Source organism: Prionailurus viverrinus, chromosome A1 (genome assembly GCF_022837055.1).
Source record: "Prionailurus viverrinus isolate Anna chromosome A1, UM_Priviv_1.0, whole genome shotgun sequence".
Taxonomy (NCBI): Eukaryota; Metazoa; Chordata; class Mammalia; order Carnivora; family Felidae; genus Prionailurus; species Prionailurus viverrinus.
The window spans coordinates 107,364,585-107,379,445 of NC_062561.1; the positions used below are offsets into that span (position 1 = coordinate 107,364,585).

The following is a 14,861-nucleotide window of genomic DNA, read 5'->3' on the forward strand; positions in this document are numbered from 1 at the left end:
TCCATCTGTCCATCTGTCTGTCCCTCTGTTCATCCATCACTCTTCTGGTTTTATACTTGCTCAAAATGTGGAGTCTCTTCGGTTAATAACAATTAAACGTATCTATTTTAGACTTTTCTTTTAGTTTTCTACAAAGTACTACATTTTAATGTCAAAAAATGGAAATTCACAAGGGTTCAGAGATTAATACATAACATGCATCTCTCTTGAATTGTGAAGTGTTCCTTGTAGTATACTATTCACCTCATTGGCAAAGAAATGATACCGAGAGAATTCGAGATCTTCTGAAACTGAATACTGTGAGCTCATGACCTTATTTTAGTCCACCTCTTTGAGAACATCATAGCTATCTCTTTACTTTGACCAGATGCCTCTTTTACTTCTTTCTTCTTTTTCTTTTTCTTTTTTTTTCTGTTTGACCCAAGTAAAAATCATCTTGGAGGTTAAAATTAACAGTGTAATAAGAAGAAGGGTAAAGATTTATTTCTTCGAATTTGCTCTCAGTGTCAAAATACCTTAAATCTGGACTTTTCAGAAGCTCATAAACATTTCCAGCCATCAAATCCTAGTCTCTGTTTGTCTGCCAGTTCTTCACAGAAATAAAATGGGGCTGACTGTTTTGTCCGCTTTCTTACTTCCTTTGGCAGAGGTCTGTGTGTTAGCAGGAACGGTAAGGAAAATGAATGATTTCTATTATGTAAGGAAGACCTGAAAGCCATAGCCAGCTTTCAAAAAATAATTAGAAGTGTCCCTAGGAAAAATTTTTACACATCTAATCCAGACATCTCAGTGACTATTCACTGATACAAGAAATATTTCCAGTTAGGATCTGAGGAAATAGGAGTTTATTGAAGAAGTTTTGGTGTAAAGACATAAAAACTTGACTTGCACATTTAAAATTAGGTGTGAGTGTGTTTACTGCCAAGATACCAAATCTAAAATTGGTTATGGTATTTGAGGCTAGTTTAGGTATATGACTTGTGACAGTCAGTAACATTTGCAGAGGTGATAGGATGTTCATATCATTGCTCGTTTGGGGTGTTCAGATTCAGAAAGAATTGTAATATATTTCTGTTTAAATATATTTATCTCAAATTAATGTGTGACTTCTGTTTCCCTCGTGAAAGCTCACGGTATCAGTCTGAATGGGAATCATCTTCAAAAGGGCCTAAGCGCACCTACCTCTGGGCCGCACTATTTGCTGTACATGATCGAGCCAATTAAGTGAAATGCATTCTTCTTCTCTCTTCTAAGAAATACAGGCACAAAGGAGATAAAACTGCTCAACAGAAGTCATAGCATTATGAATAAGCCAAAGAAAGGCTCTTGTGTTGAGGAATGATAGCAACAACTTGGATTTAGTCCATTTAAGGAAATTGTCTTGTATGGGTTATACTAAATATCTGCGCTGTGCAACTTTCAAATCGTAGTCAGCTCCAGCTGTTCTAATTACTCATGTACAGGATGACACAAAGAAGGCTTTGTGTGCTATGGTCCACAGAGAAAAGATTTCTGGAAAATTCTTAATTTTAATAGTTTTATAAGGCACAAATACACAGTTCATGTTTGACAAACATTGCTCATAAGGTTTCTATTTTTTTTTTTTTTTTTAAGGCATGACTGTTCTGTATCATTTGACCTATTTAGGTCAAGCACTTACAGGCACGGAGTGTCAAACTATCGGTCGGGTGACCTACTGAGTTTGCCTACTTTCAGACTTTTTAAAGGTCCAGAATTGAGAAAATGGTTTTAAAATTAGCAGTGTGTGCAATAAAGCCTCCATTTACTTATACCGATATGTCTAATTGTAGCTCTTCCCTTATGACTTCAGGCTGATGTATTAACATATTAAACACATGATTCAACTTTGTATAATTCGACTTTGCCTTTGTGCAATGGAATCGGAAAGTTTCCGTGTATTCACCTTGATCTTTGCGCTGTTTCCCCTTCCTCCTTTTAATGCCTTAGGTATAGTATGTTGCTGTGTATTGACTTCATGAATATCTTTTCTGAACAGGAAACTTCATACTTTAGGATGACTTTGTTGTGTTCTTCTATGAAAACATAATATAGAGAAGGCACATGAGATTGAGAGCCAGAGGCCCCCCTGGGTTCAAGGCATAGCTTCACTTTCACTCCTGCTAGGTACTCTTTTTCCATTCCCTTAAACTTTTTTTTTTTTATTTTAGTGTGGTTGACTTATAGTGTTATACTAGTTCCAAGTGTACCACATAGTGATTTGACAACCTGTACATTATTCAGTGCTCACCACAATAAGTGGAGTTACCATCTCTCACGCTGCAAAGCCAGTACAGTATTATTGACTGTACTCCCTTTGCTGTAATTTTCATCCCTGTGACTCATGTATTTTATAAACAAGAAGTGTGTACCTCTTAATCCCCTTCTCCTGTTACACCCATCACCCCACCCCCCTTCCTCTGGCAACCACCAGCTTATTCTCTGTACTTATGAATCTGTTCATGGTGTGGGTTTTTGGGGGTTTTTTGTTTTTGTTTTTGTTATTTTTTTAAGATTCCACATTTATGTGAAATCATATAGTATTTGTATTGCACTGTCTGACTTACTTAACTTAACATAATGCCCTCCAGGTCCGTCTATGTTGTGAGTGGCAAGATTTCATTCTTTTTTATAGTTGAGTGATAGTCCATTGAATATATATCCCATCTTCTTTATTTATTCGTTTTATGATGGACACTTATGTTGCTTCCTTATTGTAAATATTGTAAGTAATGTTACAGTAAACATAGGGGTATATATATCTTTTCAGTTTTTCATTTTTTTGAGTAAATAACTAGCAGCGAAATTACTGCTCTGATATGAGATATGAGATCATAGGAGATCATATGAGATGTGATGTCTCTGTTTTTAATTTTTTGTGGAAATCCTTGGTGTTTTCCACTTTTACACCATAGCTTCTTTATTTGCAACATAAGCATGACCAGTCACATCACAGGGATAAAGAGCTAAATGTCACAGCTCTTATTTTCAAGAGGCAACCAGTGTATTATTTTAGACAGACTGGTAAGTGAGTAATTATACTGAGGCATGATGGGAACTCTGCCACACTCGGTACACAAGAAACTAGGTTCTGATATCAGGGGGCTGAGCCGCAAAGATCAAGCAGCAGCAAAGATGACAGCAAGATGACAGACTTACATCTCTGGGGAAAAAGGGGAACAGCGGGTGCAGGTTATGATAATGGACTTTGGAGTCTCTGCCTGTGTTCACGAACTTAATGCTACCACTTCCTAGCTGTGTGATTTTGGAAAACTTACTTTCTCTCCCTGCAACTTCATTTACAGTATACGAAATAGGGATAGTGACACCCAAACCTCCGGTCTGTTGTCAGAATTAAACGAGATCATGTGTGAAAATGACAAACTTGTGTGAAGTTTTTAGTACATATGGTTAGAGAAGAACAAGTTTCAGGCAAAAGGAGCAATGCATGCAGGGGTATAAAGGCAGGAGAAGGCATCAGCTGGGGGAGCTGAAGCCAAATGTTTGCAGTGTGGATGGGAGATACAACCTTTGAAAGGTAGTCATGGACCTGGATGATGAAGGTACTTCCTTGTGTGTTTGATGGTAAGGACTTTACCTGGGAGCAATATGTGGTCTTTCAAGATTTTAAGCAGGCAAGTGACATTATTAATATATATTACATTACATTTTATTGTAAACCTATGAGTATGTCTAGGACTCACTGTTACAAGTAGATTTATAGAACTAAAGAAGAATGATCTATTTGAGCAGGACATAGAGATCATCTCTATTCTTAGAGACATCTCTAACTTAACCAGACAACTACTGAAATGATTTCCATATGTCATCCATAACTGTTGTGGACATTATTGTCACCATGTGTATAGGGTATTATAGAGAGCACATGGTGGGCATTGATGACTAAACATTTTTCAAATTTCTTCACTAACTGGAAGTGTGTGGTATCAACTGTGTTGTTCTTATACATGCATATGGGTAGAAAACCGTCTCAAGATTTGGAAGATGAAAAACGAGCTTAGCATAGTTGATGTAGACCCTGAAGCCATCAAAGAAAGCAACCTGATAAAAAGATTACTTCAATATGCATGGTTCTTACACAATGGTTAACTTGTATGATGGAGTCTACCATGAAGCTGAGATTCTTAAGAAACATTCTAGAATGTTCCATGCAGTCTATTTAACTATACCATGAAAATAAGGATGTAGCATACTGACAGATGGGGACTGGGACAGTAAAGGAAACAAACTTTTTTCTCTCTCTTACTTTGTTCCAATCTCCGTTCTAACCTCTCTCTTTTCAGGTGTTTAGTAACTTGTATTCATGTGTCTCACAGTCACTTCAGACTTAATAAATCTAAAGCTGAACCCATTACCTTCCTTCCCAAAGTCCCCTGTTGTTGTCTTCCACTATCTACTACCTGGTCACTCAAAGATAAAAATTGAACACCCCCCACCCCCACCTTCCCCGCTCCGCACAAGCCAAAACAAATAACAGCAACAAGAGAATAATTCTGGAGTGCCTGGATGGCTCAGTTGGTTAAGCATCCGACTTTGGCTCAGTTCATGATCTCCTGGTTCATGAGTTCAAGTCCCACGCCGGGCTCTGTGCTAATGGCTCACAGTCTAGAGCCAGCCTGGAACCTGCTTCGGATTCTGTGTCTCCCTTTCTCTCTGCCCCTCCCCTGCTCTCACTCTGTCTCTCTCTCAAAATAAAAACATTAAAAAAAGAGAGAGAGTAATTCTAACCACTTCCCCTTTTTTCCCCTAAGTCAGATTAATTTTACTTGTGATGATGACTACTTTCTAATATTTGCCTATCTTCTCATGCTTTCTATTCCTACCACTGCCTGATTTTTACATATAAGATCAGTGACATATCCACATAGGAGAGCTACGTCTGTGTTTTTCCCTCCATGGTTTATTTGGTGTTGACTCTGCCAAAGTGAGTCTGTTCATCTACTTGTAGAAATATCTGCGACTAAATATTACAAGTATATATAACAACATACTAATATATAACTAAGTACCTTTAAGATTATGATTAGAAAACTGCAGAATTCATTGCTAATTGGCAGACATCTCAAGATACAGATAAAGTCAATTTCTTATGCTGCCTGTCATCATCTTTGGTTTCAACTACTCGTACTAAATATGGATCTGTAAAGTGTATGTACTTTTAACTCTTGTGATCCTGTTGAAGATGGCTAGTGTTGTTTTTGTCTTTTTGCATTGTCATGATTCATGACATAATGCTTCTTTTCATTAAATAATGACTCTTTGCTTTTCTTTTTATAACACTTTCATTAACTTTGTTAACTGACTCTACTTGGGTAAAACTTTGTTTATCAAGTAGATTTTAGTCTGGGTCACTGCAAAAAAAGAAAAAAATGAAACTGTAAATTGTGATGATAACTCAGAACAGTGAAGTTCCCAGTAATGGTAGTGGAGTCCAGTTCATGTTAGATCTCAGAGATGACTCAGTTGGGCCTAGAAGGCAGTAATAGAAGGGAACCAATAGTTCAAAAATTCAAGATATAAATTAATTCTGGCACCGTGGAAAGATGTTAGAGGGTAAGGAAGGTGGAATAGTTTGCAAAGTGGAATAGAATAGACTTGAGTTGAATTGACAAGCCACTGCCAAAGTACTTAAAACAAGACAAGGAAAGCAATTTATCAGAAGCCACCACAGTGGACTAGAATTATGAGAGTATGTACTTAGAAATTAAAAAAAAAATTAGAGACACTCAGGGAAACATGACTAATTGAACACACAGATTTATCTCCATGAAACTCTACTAAACACACATGTTTACTTCTGGGGATTCCATTAAAATTGTAGTAAAGAAATATGAAAGATGTTGGCCCACGAGTATAAGTTTGGGAAAGGAGGTGGTAGCACTTTAATGACATCAACCGAATTTTGGTATATGGCAAGGAGCAGAACAGGTAATCAATGATTTAAGAATGGATTGTAGAGATGGTTGCCCAACTGTAGAAATTGATTACAACTAACTGAATTGTACATCACTGGCTACATGTTTTGTCATATATATTATATCTCAGTAAAGCTGTTAAAATAGTAAGTTTCATTATTGAAGTACCCCATGCATACAGGAAATTGCACAAATGATGTGTCCCAACTGCTAAATTTTCCCAAAATTAACATAACCATGTAGTTATCACTCAGATCAGAATATAGAAAATGTCAGTACAACAGATGTCCCCCTAGGCCCATTCCTAGGCACTAATATCTCTTACCTCAAGATACTTACTCTCCTTCTAACATCATGTCTTCCCAGTTGTTATGTTTCTGTAAATGGAAGAATACAACACCTACTCTTTTGTCATTGGCTTCTTTGCTCAACATCCTCTTTGTGAGGTTCATCCATGTTCTTGCACATTGTAGTAGTTGGTTCATTTTCTTTGTTCTAGAACATTCCATTGTATGGGTAGGCCAAAATTTTTTTATCCATTACACTATTTGTGGTTATTCAAATTAAGAACAGTATTACTGTGAATAATTTTTACATGTGATTTATATGCATTTCTGATAAGTGTGTCTTTCAGATCACCGATCACTGGGTATGCAAATGTTAAACTTTAGTGGCTACCGCTTGCTCATTTTTCAGTGTTTATCCTAATTTAAACTCCCAGTATGTTTGTGCAGGGGACTTTCAGTTGTCTCCACACTCTTGACAACACTTAATATAATCATCTCTTTATTTTAGCCATTCTAGAGAGTTTAGTTAATTTAATTAATTGTGATTTAAATTTGCATTTCCCTGAAGAGTAATGAGACTGAGCACCTTCTCATATGCTAATTAGCCATTTGGATGTCTTTCTTTGTGTGAAAAATGGCTGGTCAAGTCTTTTGCCAATTTTTCATTTGGGTTATCTGTTACTAATTTAGAGTAGCTTTTAATTTGTTCATTATGGAAAAGTATTGTAAATATCTTCTCCCACTTGGTGGCATGCTTTTCATTCTGATCGTGGCATGTTTTAATAAACATTTTACATTTTTATGTAGTTAAATGTATAAATACATTTATTTGTGGTTACTACTTTTATTTGGCCTTGTTTGAAGAAATCTTTATTTCCCTATGTGATCCTGATGGAAGGCAGAACTGAGTCTTTTGTAACCCATGCATAATGTTTTAGTAATTAAGGGCCACTGCCTGAAATGAGGATGTGTGAGGTAGTCACTTCAGGCACTCTCTTCAAGTAGACCTTTGTTTTGTCACTGGTTTCAAAAAGAAAATAGTGATTTTTTTTATTGGATTATTTTATTTATACGGACTCTGTGCTAAGAATTTTACTAATGCAACCTTATTATAGGACATCAACACTAGAAAGTAGATGTTGTTATTGTTCAGATGAGGAAATCAAGGCTAACTGACTGATGTTAGTTTCCCAAGTAGCAGAGCCAGTAAGTGATACATGTCTATCTAGTCTATTTGATTCCAAAGCCACACTCCAAAACCAGATGCCCTTTTAGCTTCCATGTATTCAGGGAACTTATTTGGTCTTGCTTACCATTATATTATCAACATATCTTGGCATTAAATAAACATTTTTTTAAAATGTTTATTTATTTTTGAAAGAGAGAGATAGAGAGAGTGAATGGGGAAGGGGCAGAGAGAGAGGGAGACAGAGAATCCCAAGCAGGCCTCACGCTGTCAGCAAAGAAACCTATGTAGAGCTTGATCTCACAAACTGTGAGATCATGACCTGAGCCGAAATCAAGAGTCAAACACTTAACCAACTGAGCCACCCAGGAGCCCCTTAAGTAAACATTTTGAAAAAATTATTGAAGAAACGGAAATTTTGTATTCACTTTGCCAATATGGAGTCACATTGGAAAATCCATTTCTCTATTGCAGACAAAGGAAGACCTAGATCTAAAAAAATAACAGAAAGTGGAAGAGGGAAACGATATTCATACAAATTACCTCAAGAATACAACATAGAGACTGTAGTGGTTGCAGACCCAGCAATGGTTTCCTATCATGGAGCAGATGCAGCCAGGAGATTCATTCTAACCATCTTAAATATGGTAGGCAAACTTTAAAGTGCGCTTGGAATTTTTTCAAGAAAACTCTAAGGAAGAAATGTGTGAGTATAATGACATTCTTTAAAAATTAATTCATTACTATTCCTTTCTTTTATTGACATCAGTAAAAAAATGCTTTGGGTATACCAGATATCTTAAAAGAAATATCAAAAGTAATAATTCACATCTTCTAGTAAAAGAAACCATCCTTATTGTTGATTTCAATGTGGCAAACTCTTTCTCTGTTATTCTTTTGTCTATTCTTTCATGACCTTCTTTTCATTCTCTTTTATAAAAGGCCATTTGCTGAAATTAGAAATGTTATGTATTTTTTTGTATGCATGGCCCCACCCAAAGTATTAGACATTATGTGGTGGAACAAAAATGGAGGTTGGTAATCCACTGATAGGTATGTAAAATTTGATGTCAGATATAATACTAGTTTATGAGTAAGATCTAATATCAAATAGCTAAATTTTTTAAGCAGGTGGATCACACGTAGCTAACTTCAGTTAACAGTTTCTGAACTGCAGAAATCTAGTTTGTACCTAGTATCATACAGATGTTTACCACCAAATGAATCCTTTGACTTAATTATATACCCTTTGGTTAAACTTTCTGCAAGGCAGAATTAAAAGGTCGGAGTGAAGAGCCGTTCTTAGGGGAGAATGAACATCAATAGATGCCAAAGGCAAATGCCCATTTATGATTCCAGTTACCATATAAGGCAGGGTAAGAACCACTGATTCGGGGATAAATATATTATGTTTTGTAAAATTCTATTTTTACTGTTTTTGCTCATTTTTACTATTTGGCTTATTTGAGCAGGGAACACATTTGCCCACACTTCAGTCATTTCTTACCATGTTCAGCTACCTCCAGAACATTCCACCAGCAGTCTGTTACAGGGTAGGCTAATACAGCCTACCAGCTTTAGTTTCTTCTAAGTAGTTCTATCTCCAAAAGTATGGGTTTGATGTGTCAGCTTTCTGTTTTCTATTACAAGTTAAATAAATATTAAATTCTACAAAAAATGAAGTACCACATAAAAATTCACCTTGCTTTCCAGCCCTGCTGCACACACCATAGTTTGGGAAAAACAGTTATAATGAGGATCTGAAACCATTAATCAACAGTGGCCTGCAAGCTTGTCTTCCTGGGTAACATTGAAGAGAAGAGCTTTGAAAACCCTTTTCCTATTTGGCAGCTAGCTTAGAGAGAGAGAAAACTACTCCAAGGAATGAATCGGGAGGTGGCATAAAGCAGGCTCAGTTTTCAGGACTGTTTCTCAGAAAAAAGGAGGACACTGGCATTTTGTGGTCTTAAGAAACATTCTAGGGTTTAGTTACTAAAATGCTTGTCTTCAGTATTTTAAAAAGCCCAGCCTTCCCTCTATATCCCATTGAAGTGGCATAGACAATCAAGACTGCAGTGAGTTTCTCAGAAGGCTGGGTCTAAATGTCTTGGTATTTAAAATGAATTAGCTATGTTATTCTTGCTTATTCGGCTAATTTTAAAATTATTTAAGTGGTTTTAAATATAAGATTTCTCAACTAAATTGAGACTTTTCCCATATCTGGACTTTAAGAAAAATAAGTATGATTTCAAGTTTTATTTTAGGATTTTTATTTTTATTTGTTTTTAGGTTTTTAACCTTTTCCAACACAAGAGTCTTGGTGTGCAGGTCAATCTTCGTGTGATAAAGCTTATTCTGCTCCATGAAACTCCAGTAAGAAAGTCTTGAGTTTTTTGTTCAATTAATTGGGTGAGAAGTTGTGTTCAGATGCTTTTAAGTAAAGTGAATGTTAGGAGTGTGCTTTTTATTGACTTAAAAATCCAGAAATATCCACTAAGTCACTTAGACTATACATAAAACTGGCCTTTAGTTTTGGTTAATACCTCAGTTTTATTCTAAAAATGGAATGTTCTTAGTTTCCAAGGATCCTGACAACAAACCTTAACTTTCCAAGATGTAATTTTTAAAAGTGATTTTTAATGAGAGTTTTATTTTCTTATTTAAACATGTGCTTTTGAAACGTTTTCTTATCTGTAATTCATTTCAGAGAATACTCTGTGGCATCATTTTAGTATGCTACTTAACTAGAACTTTGAGAAAACTTTGTTCTTAAATTGTAGAAATAAAATTAAGTTATTTAAGCCAGAAAGTTCCACATTCTTACAACACCTCTCTCCTTTTTCAGAGTAACATTGAACAGATTTTGTAGTTATTGTACCCTCCCAAAGTTGCACGATTTTCAGCTGAGGCTAAATTATTTCTGAATGTCTTCCAGGTTCTAATTACTGTTGTTATGGTCAGTGGTCCGCTTTAGTAATTCAGGAAGTCTCGTCATTTTTTAGTTTTTTGTATATCTGAAAATAATTTGCCTTGAAGTGAAATCTCTTCTCTTGTAGGCAGACCTATATATTGGGCACCATGGAGAGAAAATGCTAGAGAGTTTTTGCAAGTGGCAGCATGAAGAATTTGGCAAAAAGAATGATATACATTTAGAGATGTCTACAAGCTGGGGAGAGGACATGACTTCAGTGGATGCAGCTATACTTATAACAAGGTAAATTTTCCAAAGCCAATTAAATGGCATTCCTAATTCGATGGCTGTGCTGTTAATCGGATTAATTCCTTCAGAGAATGCTTTTATTCCAGATTTTGTGTTCCAAAAAACTTTGGCATAATGATTTTAGTCATCTCCCTCAATTCATAATAACTGATTTCTGAATAGGCACATTTTGGATGGCATAGTGACAAAACTTTTGGCTAGTTAATTTAAAAAATATTTTACCCTCAGGGTGCCTGGATGGCTCCGTCGGTTAAGCGTCCAACGTCAGTTCAGGTCATGACCTCACGGTTCATGAGTTCAAGCCCCGCATCGGGCTCTGTGCTGACAGCTCAGAGCCTGGAGCCTGCTTTGGATTCTGTGTCTCCCTGTCTCTCTGCCACTCTCCCACTCACACTCTCTTTCTCTCTGAAAAATGAGTAAACATTAAAAAATTTAAGAAAATAAATAAAATTAAAAAAATACTTTACCCTCAATTTTTGAAATGAAGACATAGCCATTGATGATGGGAAGTGAACACTATGGTGAATTTTGGTGGCACTTCACAAAAAGCCTATATTGTATGTTTTTCAGTCATCACCGTGGAGATAAAGCACCCAATATATTAAACTCAGTAATTGATAAACTTTCTGGTACCACCTGAGAAAAAAGTTTCAATTAAATCTCTAGCTGATTAATTCTTGGCTCCACTGTGAATGTACTCCTAACAAACATTTGTCATGCAGCATTAAAGGCAAATATAAAAAGATGAAACAGTGAGCAACAATATGCTCTTTATGGGCACTCTGTGTTAGTAATTATTCGTAAATTTTTTGTTTAAAGCTATTAAAAATGAATAGTAATTCATTATTCACTAGCATTTTTATTTTAGCATCAGCAATGTTGACCTTTCCCATCACAGAATACACACTAACATCTGAATATGATTTTCTGTAACAGGTCTGTTGAATTCATGATAGCATCTTATTGCTGAATTATACAAAACTCTTCTAGTTCTGCATAATTCACGAAGGTGAAAAAAATCTATTGTAAGAACACAATTGGACTTCCACTTCCAACTGTGTAGGTGTACCTGCGATTGGACTTTTACAGTAAATAGCCATAAAACTGAAGAATATTTATGAGACAAATGCTTTTAAGTCACTGGAGGATGAGCAGTGCAAGACTGCAACTTTGAAAGAAGGAAAATTTATTAAGGGAGCCCCATAGTCAATCCAGATTATTGCCTGGGAACAGTTTTTTGACTGGTATAGCAAGCTGGAATCTAGGGAGAGCCCAGTGGTCCTGCTGAGGGTACTGTGGATGAGGATCCTATGCAGAGAATGATGCCAAGAAGCTTTTGTGCAGATCATCTTGGAGAACTTTGCAAGACTGGTCTGAATATCCATAGATAGAAACTTTCCAAAAGCATCAGAGTGCTACAGCTATGGAGTTGAGATTGTTAAAGGACGCTAGGAATTGAGTAGATTCAGGCCTTGAGAGTGGAGCGACCTTATTAGTACCTTGTCATTACTCCTGGTATTTAGCTGAAAAAACAGAAAAGCTGAGCCTTCCTAGTAGGGACTTTGATCCAGAGAAATGTCTACTCCTGACCTGCCCTAACAAAGCCTGAAACCAAGCACCTGTAAGGTATTTATGGGAGATAGACTGTGGAGGTTTACAAAAGCTTGGGAATTATCTTGAGCATTAGATAGATCCTCCCTACCAAGGAATAAACTCAAACCTCCCACATTCAGAGTGACGAGCCAGTAATTAAACTGGCTCCTAAAACAAGAATCAGTTCTCTTCAGAGGAAGATAAAAGAATCCTGAATCTCTGTAACATATCTACATTGTCTGAAACATAATAAAAACTAGTCAAGCAAAGAAACATGAAAATGTGACCCATGGTGAAGGAAAAATAGTCAATAGAAACTGACCCTGAGATAGTTCAGATGTTGGATTTACTGATTAATGTAGTTGTAATTGGAATCTCAGAAGAAGAATGAGAATAGGTAAGAAAAATTATTTGGACCTACAATGGCAAAATTGTTTCCCACATTGATGGGAAAAAACCCTTTATTATTATTATTAAAAATTTTTTTAAACATTTATGTATTATTGAGAGACAGACACAGAGTGTGAGCAGGGGAGGGGTAGAGAGAGGGGGAAACACAGAATCTGAAATAGGCTCCAGGCTCTGAGCCATCAGGATAGAACCCAACGTGGGGCTCGAGCTCACAAACTGCAAGATCATGACCTGAGCTGAAGTCAATTGCTTAACCAACTGAGCCACCCAGGCACCCCAGGAAATAAAACCCTTTAGATATCTACATATATCATAGGAAAATGAGTAAAAGTCAAAGATACAAAAAATGAGTTTTGAATTGTCTAAAGAGTTGCATTTCACAGGGGAAACAATGTTAACATTGATGATTGACTTCCTGTCGGAAAAAAATGAATATAAAAAACAATAAAAATGGTATCTCTAATGTATGGGGCTAGGGGGAACCCTATCAACAAAAATTCTTAATGAATTCTTAAAAGTGCTTTCTTAATCTATCAAAGGGTATCTATGCACATATACACAAAAATCTACAGTTAACAACACACTTAATGTTGAAAACCGAATATTTTCCATTAGAATTGGAAGCAAGGCAAAGATATCAATGCTTACCACTTCTATTCAGTTTTGTACTCAAGATCATAGCCAGTTTAGTAAGGTGGGAAAAAGAAAAAAACAGTTCTTTTTTTTTTAATGTTTATTTTTGAAAGAGAGAGAGAGATTGTGTGTGTGTGTGTGTGAGAGAGAGAGAGAGAGAGAGACAGAGAGGAACAGAGAGAGGGGGAGACACAGAATCCAGGCTCTGTGCTGTCAGCTCGATGCAGGGCTCAAACCTATGAAATGCAAGATCTTGATCTGAGCCAAAGTTGAATGCTTAACCAACTGAGTTACCCAGGTGCCCCAAGAAACAAAAGTTCTAAATATTGGAAAGAAAAAAATAAAAAAAATATTTCTCTTCACAGATAATATACCTCAGTTCGAAAAAAATTGTAAGAAATATAGCAGAAAAATAGCCAGAAGTTATAATTGGATTTTTTAAGCACATAGAATATAAAGTCAATTTATAAAAATTTTATTTAGGGGCACTGAAGTAGCTCAGTCTGTTGAGCATCTGACTCTTGATTTCGGCTCAGGTCATGATCTCATGATTCAGCGGATTGAGCCCCACATTGGGCTCTGCACTGACAGCTGGGAGCCTGCTTGGGATTCTGTCTCCCTCTCTCTGCCTCTCCCCCACTCTCTCTCTCACACACACACACACACACACACACACACACACTCTCTCTCTCTCTCTCTCTCTCTCTCTCTCTCAAAATAAATAAATAAACTTAAAAAACAATTTTATTTATGTATGATGAAAATGTACAATTGGAATAATGTTATAGTAACTTCCAAAACCATAAAAAATATAAGAATAATTTTAAAAAATATGTGTAAAACCTCTAAACTGATATCTACAAAGCACTGAGAGAGCTGAGAGAAATTAAATATCTAAATAAAGGTTTTTGTTTGTTGGAAGACTATTACTGAGATTTTCATCTTACCCACATTGAGTGAGAGTCACTATAATCTCAATGAAAGTCGGTGCCAGCTTTTTTTGTAGAAATTGGCAAGCTGATTCCAACATGTATTTGGAAAAATAAAGGACATAGAAGAATCAAAACAATTTTGTAAAAGAAGGACAAACGGGTTGGGCTTAAATTATCTGATTTCAAAACTTATTATAAAGATTTGGTAATCAAAACAATGGGATTTTGGCAGAAACTTCGCAGGATAGATGAATGAAACAGAATAAAGAATCTCGAAATATACCCATATATATATGGTCAACTGACTCTCAAAAACCCACCAGTATTACTGAGTGATGGGAAGATAGTCTATTAATGAAATGGCTCTACAACATCTGGATATCCATGTGAAAAAAATGAATTTCAACCCTGCTTTACACCTTGTGTGATGTTAATTCATAATGGAGCATAGAAAGCTACGTGATATAGCTACAGCTGTCAAACTCTTAGTCAAAAAACAGAAGACCTGTATGACTATAGGGAGGGTAATGATTTCTTGGATAGAATATAAGAAAAGCACTAATCAAAAGTTCTTGAAAATAATCGTTTGGACTTCTTCAAAATTTAAATCATCTCATGTGCAAAATACATTGATATGAAAATGGA

At 36.0% G+C, this 14,861-nt stretch overlaps 1 protein-coding gene across 1 annotated transcript in view; it reads left to right on the plus strand.

Annotated features, from left to right (window-relative positions):
* ADAMTS19 (ADAM metallopeptidase with thrombospondin type 1 motif 19) overlaps positions 1-14,861 on the plus strand; it is a 245,646-nt gene that overhangs the window by 47,915 nt on the left and 182,870 nt on the right. The window contains exons 4-6 of the mRNA XM_047868192.1: positions 7,902-8,074; positions 9,717-9,800; positions 10,484-10,641. Of these exons, the coding sequence (XP_047724148.1) occupies positions 7,902-8,074; positions 9,717-9,800; positions 10,484-10,641 (415 nt within the window). The remainder of the gene's footprint in view (positions 1-7,901; positions 8,075-9,716; positions 9,801-10,483; positions 10,642-14,861) is intronic.